General features: G+C 35.7%; 1 protein-coding gene and 1 long non-coding RNA gene across 6 annotated transcripts in view; one reads left to right on the top strand and one right to left on the bottom strand.

Moving 5' to 3' along the window:
- Positions 1-12,450, top strand: part of PRSS12 (serine protease 12) — a 36,091-nt gene that overhangs the window by 14,923 nt on the left and 8,718 nt on the right. For both annotated transcript variants that reach the window (XM_015861862.3, XM_085546948.1), the window contains exons 5-10: positions 412-590; positions 1,212-1,353; positions 2,258-2,454; positions 5,437-5,578; positions 10,649-10,854; positions 11,506-11,584. In XM_015861862.3, coding sequence (XP_015717348.2) covers positions 412-590; positions 1,212-1,353; positions 2,258-2,454; positions 5,437-5,578; positions 10,649-10,854; positions 11,506-11,584 — 945 coding nt within the window. The remainder of the gene's footprint in view (positions 1-411; positions 591-1,211; positions 1,354-2,257; positions 2,455-5,436; positions 5,579-10,648; positions 10,855-11,505; positions 11,585-12,450) is intronic.
- LOC146761087 (uncharacterized) overlaps positions 1-12,450 on the bottom strand; it is a 32,033-nt gene that overhangs the window by 8,529 nt on the left and 11,054 nt on the right. For 2 of the 4 annotated variants that reach the window (XR_014945906.1, XR_014945909.1), the window contains one exon: positions 7,036-7,102. The exons of the other annotated variants lie outside the window; for them this stretch is intronic. This is a non-coding gene — a long non-coding RNA (uncharacterized LOC146761087). The remainder of the gene's footprint in view (positions 1-7,035; positions 7,103-12,450) is intronic. 4 annotated transcript variants of the gene reach the window in all.

Consider the following 12,450-nt stretch of genomic DNA (forward strand, 5'->3'; position numbering starts at 1 on the left):
GAAATGTGTAGGATTAGCACATCTGCACATTAAATGAACCCTCATACCCATTTGTAAAACTAATCCCTTCTAGGAATAGGATTCTTAAAAATGAAGAGATAGAAAAGGAAAATGATGTAAATATGAAACAATAGGATTTGTTTTTATAAGCATATTGAAACTGTGGAAATGCTTCAGTAGTATGTCCAAGTCCAGCTGTTGCTGAACTTCAGCTCATAATGAAGTTGACTGTAGAAGCACTCCTTAGTACAGATGTAACAGAGGCTGTACAGTCACTTCGCCCTGCAGTAGATTTTCAGGACGTCCCATTTGCTATTTTAGAAGCCAGATATGTAACATTTTAGCTGTTTCCATTGCCTCTATGATCTTGGTTTGCTTGTACTTGTCTCAGTGTTTGCTACCTCTTGATAGGGGTGCTGCCAAGGCATGGAGCCAGGCTTACTTTGGAGAAGGCTCAGGCCCTGTGCTGCTGGATGAAGTGCGGTGTACAGGAAACGAGCTATCTATAGAACAGTGTCCAAAAAGCTCCTGGAGGGAACACAACTGCGACCACAAGGAAGATGCTGGTGTTTCCTGCACACCTCTCACAGGTAATTCAGTTACCAATAAATACAGAAGAAAAACAGTGGCAAATGCAGAACTGACAGCACTGGAAAGAGAATTTTTAAAGTTTGCAGGTGCATAAAACCCTACAGTAATAACACATTGTAGCAGTATCAGAAAGAGTTGGCTGTTGCCTGTGGAAATTTTACAGGTATAGCAAATCCCATTATTTAACACCAAGCCATGGTTCCTTTCCAGCAAGTTAACTGCCACTTACTGTGCAGTGCCTGCTTTAACTGAGTATTGAGTCTATCTGCATAAAAGCAACGGGAAATAACAGAATATATAAAGACAAGTTGTATGTATAAACAATGAAACCTCATAATTAGAGCCTACTTCTGTGAACTTGGCATGTAATAAGGACTTGGAGATCAAAATCTTGCACTAAAGCGGCTGTGTTACTCAACACTTTACAACCACCTAGATGCATCATGGCATCTTACACATCTTCTTATCAAATGGCACCTAATGACCAGCACAGATATAGCAGTTTAATATTCTAATGAAGTGCAGTAAACGTAGTGATATTAATTTTATTTCAGAACAGTAATTGGACCTCAGAAAAACTGATTCTTATTTTTGTTTTTCCTTGCTTGTTAATGACACAGATGGTGCGTTAAGGCTAACAAGTGGGAAAGGCAGTCATGAGGGACGCCTGGAGGTCTATTATTCTGGGCAGTGGGGCACAATCTGCGATGATGGGTGGACAGAGCTGAATACCCAGGTGGCTTGCCGGCAGCTGGGATTTAAGTAAGATTATTTGATATCAGATATCTGACTCTTTGACTTGACAGTGATGGTAGATATTTATGTGAATCCTGTATTCTTCAAGAGTCTGGTTTTTGTTTTTTTTTTTTGTTGTTTTTTTTTTAATACTAGCTGAGCACTTCACAGGAACTACTGAGTTAAAATGCATTAAAATCTGCTTCCCTCGGTCTCCATTAGATATTTATGGCCTCAATTTAGCTAGAGAAGAAAGATTCAACTCAGTCTGTAATTCGGCAATCTTCACTCACCGAGTTCCTTCCACTCATGTTTTTTGGCTAACCAATCTATAGAGAAAAAATGATTTATTGTATTCTGGTTTGCCTATGAAAGTTTGATTATTCAAAATCCTTGCTCATGAAACAGTCAGTAAAAATCAGATCGACTTCCAGTGACTGGACCTAGCTCAAAAACCTCCCAAAGTCCTGAGACACTGTTAAATGTTGACTAAAATATTTCAGAAAGCAGTCATTTCATACTGACTGTGTTTAGAAAAAATACACTCTCACTACGTAATTGTTACCTTGCCTTCACATTCAAAAAAGTCCAGACATTCAAATATTTATGATATTAAGAGCATGATTTAAGTATCAAAGTGAATGAGACGTATATTTGATTGAGGCCTTAATCAAAGGTAATATATCCTGAAGTCTGCATTAAAGTAACAGTAATTCCTTAGAAATAGAGGTAACCAGAGAAGAAATATGTAGTGTTCTCATTTATTTTAATGCTAACTGAACCTGCTCAATCATGGTTATTACTCTCCATTGTTGACCTTGAGAAATCCTTATTTGTCAAGAAATAATTTATTTCCTCTCTAGTTGTCATGACACTAGTGCTGAAGTATTACATGCCCTGTGATGAAAATGTATATGTATTTGTTGCATAGGTACGGAAAAAGTGCACCTGAGAGCTCCTCAGAAGGAAACTCTGGTCCTATCTGGTTGGATGATGTCAGCTGCTCTGGGAAGGAAACAAACCTTCTGCAGTGCTCAAGGAGAGAGTGGGGAAAGCATGACTGCAGCCATCAGGAGGATGTCAGACTCATTTGCCATCCAGATAACAACAGCCATAAACTCTTGCTTGGTAAGGTGTCTCTTTGGTAACATCACAATGTGAGTATTGCTGTAGGCACATATTCCAGAGAAGTATAGTGAACTTAAGGGTGCTCAAAATGTTACTGTTTGGCAGATGCGTATGACAGACAGATGAGGAAGGGAAAAAGTTCACTTTTCTCTTGAAGATTATAAGTAATCAGGCTTTGTTTAAGGAACATAAACAGCCAGAACAGTAATGATCAACAGGAATTTCTAAATTAGCAAGTTCAGATTCCAGAGATAATGTTCTCTAAATCTTTATCTTCATTGGATTTTACATCTATTTCGCCCTTACTAATGGTCCACTGCCCTGCACTCAGCACTCTCCCAAATTCTAAGGAACTGCCCCACATTATGGGAAATTGGAGAGGAACCTGTGCATTGAAAAATATAAATCAATAGTATATCCCTCTATGCTCTTACATTCAGATAGTCTGAGAAAAGACATCGAAAGAATGTAAGTTCAGAGAGAACGGGAAGAAATGGTGAGAAGTATGAAAATCTTTCTGTATTACTATGGTCTGTCATTTGGATTGTGTCTGCGTAAGTGGCCCACACTACTAATGCAGGCAGAACAATACTAAACAGATCCAAACAACATGTTGAGCCTATGTTGTATGAAGAAAGAATGAAGAGACAGATAAGAAATCAGAAGTAACTAATTACATAGAGGTATTACAGGTCAAAATACATACACATGAACTCCAAAGATTTCTAAATCTACGTATAGATAATTAAACAAGAATTACTGGCTATCAGACATGTAAAATAAAAGACTGGAACAATTGGGTTACTCATCTGTTCTGATAATCAGCTTCTTTGACAGAACTGTTGCCAATATTCCTTGAAATTTAACCAATTATATTCTAGTCAATTTTGGAGTTAGAATTAACAAGGAAGTTAGTGGAAAGAGATTCTTTGCTTCTGATGAAGCCTAATGGATTTGTATGCCCCATTTCTTGAAGTTCCTTAGAAATTAGGCTTATTTTGCAAATTATGGCATGGATTTACTTCACAACCTTGTTACCTGTTCTTACAACAATCAGCACTTCCACATGCACTTTTATTCTCTCTCTCCTTTTTTTTTTTTTCCTAGACTTTTCCTTTACAGCCTTTTGACCCTTAAGAATCCAATGGATGTTTTACATTGCAGTACAGTTCCGTTATGTATTTGATGATGTCGCTGTATCATATTTTGTACAGAAAGATTTCCCAGACCAAAAATAACAGGAATTCAAATAATCACGTCTGTCTTTACAGATGCAAACCATCTGTGCTGCCTTGCCTAAGTTTCTATAAAATACAGTCTTAGCTGAAGGAGGTCCAGTTCAGTTAAATGTATCCATATGGCAGCATTCTCACATCTCCCATTACTGGATATTAGTTTTGTGCTCATAAATATATGTATGCTAGAACACAAGCAGATGAGATAACAACAAATCAGATATAATGCATCACTAATATCTCAGGCTTCTAGCTGGGTCATGTAATATACACCTAAATCATATCGTTCTAGGGTAACTCATCTGTCATGAAGAGGGAGTATCTAATTCTTCCTGACTGGACAAGAGACAAGGACTCTATCATTGTCCTTCACTTTCTAGCACTTGAATAAAAGCATTTTTTCTTCCACTAAGGATGAAGTTGGTTGAAAAACATGAATAAATTACATAATTTGAGGAAATACAGACATTAAGGGGCACTAAAAATATAATACACCATGAAAATGACAACATTTGTTTAGTAAATAATATCGTGATAATGTAACTGAACAGAAAGTGAGTGAAGCAAATACTTGTAACTGTTCAGGCAGCATGAACTCCAATATGAATAATATGCTTTAAATTAGATTTGAAGTAAAACTACTTTATTTTATAGTCTTTCTGCATTTAATCAGCAAATTAAGTCAGATTTTACTAGCTCTGCATCAGAGAAAGACTTAGTATTCAACAGTTATTCATACCTTAAATTAATCAGAATCAAATTTCAAATAATGATGTATCAAAATACTCGTATTTAAGAGCATGATTATTATTTTTTCGTTCTTACAGGGTTAGACAAGAGCAGGAACAGTTTAAGAGATGTGGAACTGGATTCCCAATTATTCAAAACAAGGAAATCTAATTAGAGTCTTAAAGATTATGAAATATGACACAGAAGAAAATTCAGAGTGTGATTCCTTCACTTAAAGAGTACAAAGAGACCTCAAAGGAATTTGTAACTCTTTTAAGGATTCTTGCAATGCCAGCATGCTATAAAGTAGTCTTAATGGAAAGGAGAATCAAATACGTACTTTGCTTAACGATTCAAAACTTAACTACAGCCTGAGCACTAAACAGCCCACAGTCAATTAAGTCTGACTAATCCACAAATGATAATTCGTATTATAAGCATATCTGAATTATTGAAAATGCTAGAAAAATAATCACACTGTATTCTATAATAACATGCTGTAGATCATTATTCTGTCACACAAAACATGCTACAGAGCACATATAACAAGTAAGTAGTAACTGAAGTTCAACACAGTGCTGTACTTTTTTTTTTTTTATAAGATTGTGGTAAAATGTGTGGCAACAATCATTTTGAGAATGGATTTATGAACTAAGGAATGGATGAATTCATCCACAAAGGTTCTGCAAGGGAAATGTGTCCCATGAATGGCTACCAGACAAAAGATACCTGTGATGCCTTTGCTGTTCTGAAGAAAATCGTTCTGTTACTGCTATGGTGAAATTATGCATTATGCCCTATGCACTATAAAGTTCAAAGCGTGGAGATTACAATATTTCACATTGTTTTATAATTTGTACTGACTGCTTCCTTTTGTCAGCCAGGGAGAAGTAAAAGACTAACAGCTTACATAAGGCTTGCTGAACATCAGTTGACTCTGTGCTCACTGTGATGGAAATAACTTAAAAGTACTCATTCTTGTTTCTCTTGTGGGTTAACACCTGTAATTTATTCCCAGGTCCTCCCATCAGGCTGATGGATGGTGAGAATAAGAAGGAAGGACGAGTAGAGATTTTTTTCAATGGTCAGTGGGGCACGATTTGTGATGATGGATGGTCTGATAAGGATGCAGCTGTAGTCTGTCGACAGCTTGGCTACAAGTAAGAAAATCTTTTGAGCTGTTCCTCATTGCTCTATGTAACAATGTTGTGCAACGAAATACCACCAAACTGAGTCTGCTTGCATAATAGATCTCTTTTAAAATTTGTCTGTTTGGCATATATATATATATATATATATATATATATATAATAGAAATATATATATATATATTATAGAAAAGCTTATTTATAGCATTAGCATAAAAAATACAAACTATGTCTTAAAATTTCCTAAAACTAGCAAAACAGGGAATTTTGATGCTAAAAGGCATATCAGAGTGATTGGCAACTAAAAGGCAATTTAATGCTATTTATGAAAATAATTTCATCACAAGTCAAATATTCCAAATTACTAAGCTGTTATTCAAACACTGTTGTTTATTCAAACTATGTTTTTATCACTTATGGTGCTACATGCCTGTAGGATACAAACACATTACACACCATTCATTTTTTTAACCCTTGGTTGCACTAATGTCAACCAGGTGTAGATATGATTCCAGCACTGATTAAGATTTAGGCACACCAGCTAATTATTTCCCCTTTCCACGGGGCTTTTCCTTCATTTCCTGATCTGCCTAAACTTGGTGTAGCTTGGAAATTTGATAAAATTGCTATACAAATGATTGACTTCATCCTACAGTAATCTGAATAACTTAATATATGAATAGACCTGGTGAGACAAAATCCCTTCTAACTAAAGCCATTGCAAAAGACAGAAGCCACTTCTGAACTAAGTCACAACTTTCATGAACATTTTTTGTAATGAATCATATTTATCATAGTTATCCCAAGTTGGAAGGGATCTACAAGGATACCTAAGAGCAGTAAACATGACAGCTAAAGGACAAACATATAAATAGTAGAACCAATATGAGTGGAAAGATTTCCAGAACACTAGTGAAACATCTTTTGAGTGGATCTGTTAAAAAATCTGAACTTAACAATCATTTATCCCTACCTTCCCCTTTTAAGCCTCTGCAAAGACAGACAGTTGTCTAAATTCTGAATTTCAGTCACATGAGAGACCAAGGGCTTAAGATTATAAGATACGACAGAATACATGTTTCCTGAAAGACTGAGGAGAAACACATTTTTGAAATCTAAAATCAGGTTCCACAAACTGGTAAAGCTTGTTGGAAATGGATCTTGTCAGTCCTGTGTTTAGACAGTGGCATTTCACAGTTGTGACTATAACTGTCACGTGCTGGAATTGCTTCTGGGAGTTCATAAACAAATCTCTTTGTTAAAATTCAAATTATATTCAATGATAAGTTGAATGTTCCTAATTACAATTTGGGCTTCTAGGTTCACATATCTAAGCTGGGGGCTGATTAATCTTGTTTCTTTACATTACGACCTTTTCCCAGGAGGAGCTCACATAGCGCCTAATACTGATGTTGACATCAGTTTTCATTAAGACTGATCACAGAACTAAACATTAAAATTCAACTTACTTCATAATGCTGTGTTTAATTCCCAACTCTGGGGAATCTTGAACATACTTAGCCTTGCAACACATTCCTTGGGAAAAAAGAGAAACACAGATTTATTATTACAAATGGGAGAAAAGACTGTCTTAGAAGAGAAGAAAAGAGTAAAGATTGAGAACATGGAACTAAGTTTTTCCTGAATATATTATTCATAATGTCAGAGGCTGCCTGTACATCTATTTTATGAAATACTGTTTTGGGAAATTCTAAGCTACTTATTAGCGTTCATTTATGAAGCTGAAACAGGAGAAATTCTGAGTTGGCAAAATCACTCTGTTCAAAGTAATGCCAGTTTTCAAGATGTCTCATGAAGCTAGCTTGTCAAACAGGATTAATAATGAAAAGAAAACACATTATAAAGAGCATTAGAAAAAAAAATTGGAAACAAAGAAAATAGCAGCCTAATGTAAGTAATATTTATAGCAGGTTAAGTGCTAAGTGAATACGCACCTTTTCTGAAGTACTATCTAGTATGTCATCAGTTTAGTGTGCAAAAGAGTATTTTAATAGAGTGAGCAAAGAGAAAAAGAAGGTTTTAGAATCCTTTGCATTTTTATAAGTAACTGTGCTAATAAAACTGGACCCTTTTCATTTACATCAGGCATATAAGAACATAATTTCCCACTCACTCTCCACCCCAAATAAATAAATATCCTGCCTTAGTGCTACAAAAATTATCTACTATGGGCAAATAAGTATTCTAGGGAAGTTGGTTCCCTGAATTAATCAACTAGATTTCTTGATTAACAGCATTTTTACCGCTTCTAAAGAGCATAGCCTAAGTATAATGTGGTGATTTACAAGAAAGTAGTTTTCAATACCCTGAGCATTTTTAGAGCCATGCCCTAGGGCACAAACTTAGTATTTTGACACAGAAATACCTAAACCAGGTAAGATTTTGCATTACGTGCTTGTGCTGTCTCAGCATTTTCTAATATCATACATGGACAAATCAGCTGCCCATGAGCATGGGGGAGTAAACATTTTTCATGCAACATTTTATCTATCATCAGAGTATCCTTTACGAAGAAAATACCTGAAACAAGAGACACTCTGCTTGTGATTGACAAGTTAAATCATACTAAACTCATTAGGCAAAGATTGACCTATACTGGTTTCAAAGTCAGTTAAGGCTTTGGATTATCTGGTAAATACATGGTGACCATGGAAATTAAAAAATGTCTAAGGACAGTTGACCTTGTGGTATCATCTCTGTCTGCTGGCTTGCATGCTTCCCTTTCCTGGTTTTCTATAATTCGTGAGTTCTAAATAACAGTTTCTACTTAGAAGTCCTGTGCCCTTCAGTATGTGGTAAAGAAATCCAAATAGGCAAGGCTTGCTATGTGCAAGTTCAGAAAAGGAGGAAGCCTGAATTATATAACATGTTCTGTATTATGAATTACATGAATGTAGGCAATTGAGTTTGATTCAGCCACATATCCAGAGTGAAGAAACTTTGTAACACAAAACAAAGAATTCCTAGCTGATGGAAGAACATAACTCAGAATCATATCAACTCTTTATGACATTCCCCACATATCTTCCTCAACACTGCAGGTATAAAAAGAGATCTAGAGATGTAGAAAGAAATATTTTCTTGCCTAATACACCTTCATCGTTAAACTCTCCTTCTCTATTCTGGCAGTCATTGTACATGCAGTTATCCTTCTGTATACACGGAGGTACTGTGCTATTATTCAGAATTCAGTATATTATTATCACAACAAAATATCAGTAAAGCTCTTAACTGATACTTAATCTTTTAATTCAGACACACCTCAAGCAGACTGCCCAGTTCTCTACAGACAGCTGGGTTGTTTCCCACTAGTAGTTCTTTCTTACTCTCAAAACATATACAACAAAACTGTTGTCAAGATATTCTGAAGCATATTCTAAATACTTAAAATGAAATATTTATCATAAAAGTCACCAAATGAAATAAATAAATGCACAATTCATGGCTCTTTCTTTTTGTTTTTGAACTGCTTGATCACTCACTCATTTGGATAAAAGGATGATTACTCAAAAAAGGTCATTCATGCAGCAGGCTGCAGTCATTGCTGAAGGTACATTGCACTACATACAATCTAAAAGGATCAGAACTTCAAGCCACAATAAAATGTCTTAGGCTGACATTTAAATAATTAAGTTTGATATTTATGCTTACGCAAGCACAGGATTATTTCTAAAGTGCCTTGAGGCAGATGTATTAAAGTGCTACTCTTTTGGCTTTGGCTGGGATAGAGTTAATTTTCTTCATAGTGGTTGGAAGGATGCCATGTTTTGGATTCAGGAATAAAAACAATTCTAATGGCACACAGACATTTTAGTTGTTGCCAAGCAGTGCTTACACTAAGTCAAGGGCATTTTAGCTTCTCACACTGCCCTGACAGCTTGTTTTACCTTTTCTGATTCTCCCTCCCATCCCACTGTAGGAATTTTGAGTGAAAGGATGCACGGTGCTCAACTGCCTGCTGGGTTAAACTGCAAGTAGCAACTACTTGTGATGATTAGCCCAAAGCTTTCCAAAATTCTGACATTTTAAATACTTGGACATTCTAGGGAAGTAACTGTACTTGAGAATAAGAGAAGAAATTATGGTTTAGTACAAATTTAAGGAATAAGGAATATCTAGAAGTCTTCATAGCATCTCCATGTTCAGCTTCAACTGTATGAACTGTTCATGCATCAACTTCAGATGCAGTCAGAAAAAGTCAGCTTTTCTGCTGCTTTATGAGCCATTTGGGAAAAAGTCAGTCTCCTATGCTTTGAGAAAACAGGTTGCACACAGTCAATACAGGTTTCACGCAATGAAGAAAACATTCACATTTCTGCAGTTCCCGTCTTCCTTTCTTTGCTTTTAATTGCAAACTTCCCAGTCATAATCAAGCTTTTCGTACTTATTCAGTTGTTAATTAATTGCTGCTTCAAAAGCATCCAACCCTCAACTTTCTTTCACCCCCACTCCTCGTAGTATTTCAAGAGTTACATTTCCCTGCCTTCCTCCAATTACGCTGCAGTTTTAGAATTCACCTACAGAACACACTTAAAAAATGACATGATTTGTACTCAGGATAATGAAATATGTTAATAACTTTTAACATCAAATAGATGTGTAAATCATAGCTCCTATACCCTGAAAAGATCATTTCTTAGTTAACTAGTCCATCTTACTGAGGGAATCAGACCATAGAAAAATATTTTTAGCATTCACAGATGCTGTTTAATATGGGGATTAAAAAGATTATCAAAAAGCAGCTTTTGTATATTTTGCTTTATTGTAGATATTTGTAATGCCTTTACAGTATAAAACAGTTGCCACGCTGTGATCTAACTAGAGGCATAAGAGCAATTTTAAAACATTAATGAATTGTAGCAATTTTGTTATTTTTTTTCTGCTTCCTGGAGTAACAGAGGCAATGAGAAGAAAATTTATCACTTAGTTAATCAGCAACAAGACTTGGAATAAAACCTCAATATCTTCACTACTCAAACTCCCTATTTCAGCTGAGTAAATGTAGAACAGTACCTCAAAAGTTTTTGATTAAAAAAAATAATAAACGTGTTTTGTTTCCAGAGGTCAAGCGAGAGCAAGGACAATGGCATATTTTGGGGAGGGCAAAGGCCCAATCCATGTGGATAATGTAAAATGCACTGGAAGCGAGAGATCCTTGGCAGACTGCATTAAGCAGGACATTGGAACACACAACTGCCGTCACAGCGAGGATGCAGGCGTCATCTGTGACCACCTGGGCAAGAAGGTCCCTGGGAACAGCAACAAAGGTGAAGACCTGTTTTGAGTGCTAGACAAACATGTTCAGGTGGGGAACTGTCATAGTAGGAAGAGATGGAACCCATCAATCACACCTTACAGAGGAAATTGTTATATGAAACGAATTAATAGAAATAAAAATGGTGGGAAATTATATGCCTTCGCTGTTTCACCTTACTGCTGCGCTAGCTCTGCTAACCAATCATGAAGACTGTTCAAGTGATACAGAGTCTACCATAGTTCACAGTAGCCACATTTGTACAAGGGATATAAAAATGCAAAAGGATATACAGTTACTCTCAGCTTTTCAAGGCATAATGTATCTTCAGCTGAGGTTTGAAACCTATGTGGTCTGACAAGTTCTGCTTTCACTTACACCAAGTAAGGAAGAACACTGAAGAAAATGGTATGAATAACTCCAAGTGTACAATTGAAAAGCAGAAAACAACTGTGTAAATTGCTCTGTAACCATGTCAAATAAATAAGTAAATAAATAAGATAAAAATACTCAGTAATAAAGAATTCAGTGATCTTCCCCAGAGCAAAATTTGGTTGCTAAAAACTACCATGAAACAAAAACCTTCCTGGTTTTTGGTTAACTTTATTCACAGAATGGATACTTGATAAGTTTAACGTTGTCTGTATTTCCCTTTCTGGCTTAGATTCTCTTGCTTCTGTTTGTGGATTGAGGTTACTACATCGTCGACAAAAGCGAATAATTGGTGGGAAAAATTCTTTACGGTAAATATTTGATAAAGAAATGTCATTTTCAGCATCAGTCACCTAACACGTGTATTTCATAGAATCGCAGAATCATAGAATGGCCTGGGTTAAAAAGGACCTCAAAGATCATCTAGTTTCAACTCACCTGCTGTAGGCAGGGTTTATATACCATAAACTGTTTGCCTAAACTATGCTTTTTGTATTTTTTTTTTCTTGGTTTGTTTATCATTAAGTAGAAGCAGATTTGGTGGGAAATTCACAGACATCCATTAGCTGAAAATCAGCAGATGCCCATGGGTTTAGTCCTGGATCAGATTTAATTTCTCACTTTCAAAACAGTCATTTCACTTATTTTCAAAGGATATCTTGATATCAAGTTGTAAGCTACATGAAAAGAGTTATGACTATGGTACGAGGATATAAATGCTACCTATCTTGAAAGATCTCTGCCAGCACCCAATATTCCTTTACAAAAACCAAGTTTCTGATGATGACACAGCTATAAAATCAGATATGTTGTTAATACATTTTGTTTGCACTTAATTAACACAAACAAATTAGCTACATATTACTACTATTAAATGCTACAACAGGAAGCGTAGGCTTTATTTTCTGAACAGTTGTGAGTAATCAGAAACACATATTCACAGTATCATATGAGATGTGTAAAAAATGTATCTTTACATGTTTTTCTGGAACCTATTTCAAAGTATCAATCAATCTCTTTCAAAAAAATATGCCTTGTAAGTGGAGAGGGTTCAAAGAACAGTAACATGAGGGAACACAAAAAACAGATTGAAATGCAGTCAGAGCAAATTAGGATAAATTAATTCAATAAGAGAAAAAACAGTATAAATTAGCATAATAAGTAGTGCATTGTATAG

Source organism: Coturnix japonica, chromosome 4 (genome assembly GCF_054131305.1).
Source record: "Coturnix japonica strain WE chromosome 4, WE-NBRP24, whole genome shotgun sequence".
NCBI classification, from domain to species: Eukaryota; Metazoa; Chordata; class Aves; order Galliformes; family Phasianidae; genus Coturnix; species Coturnix japonica.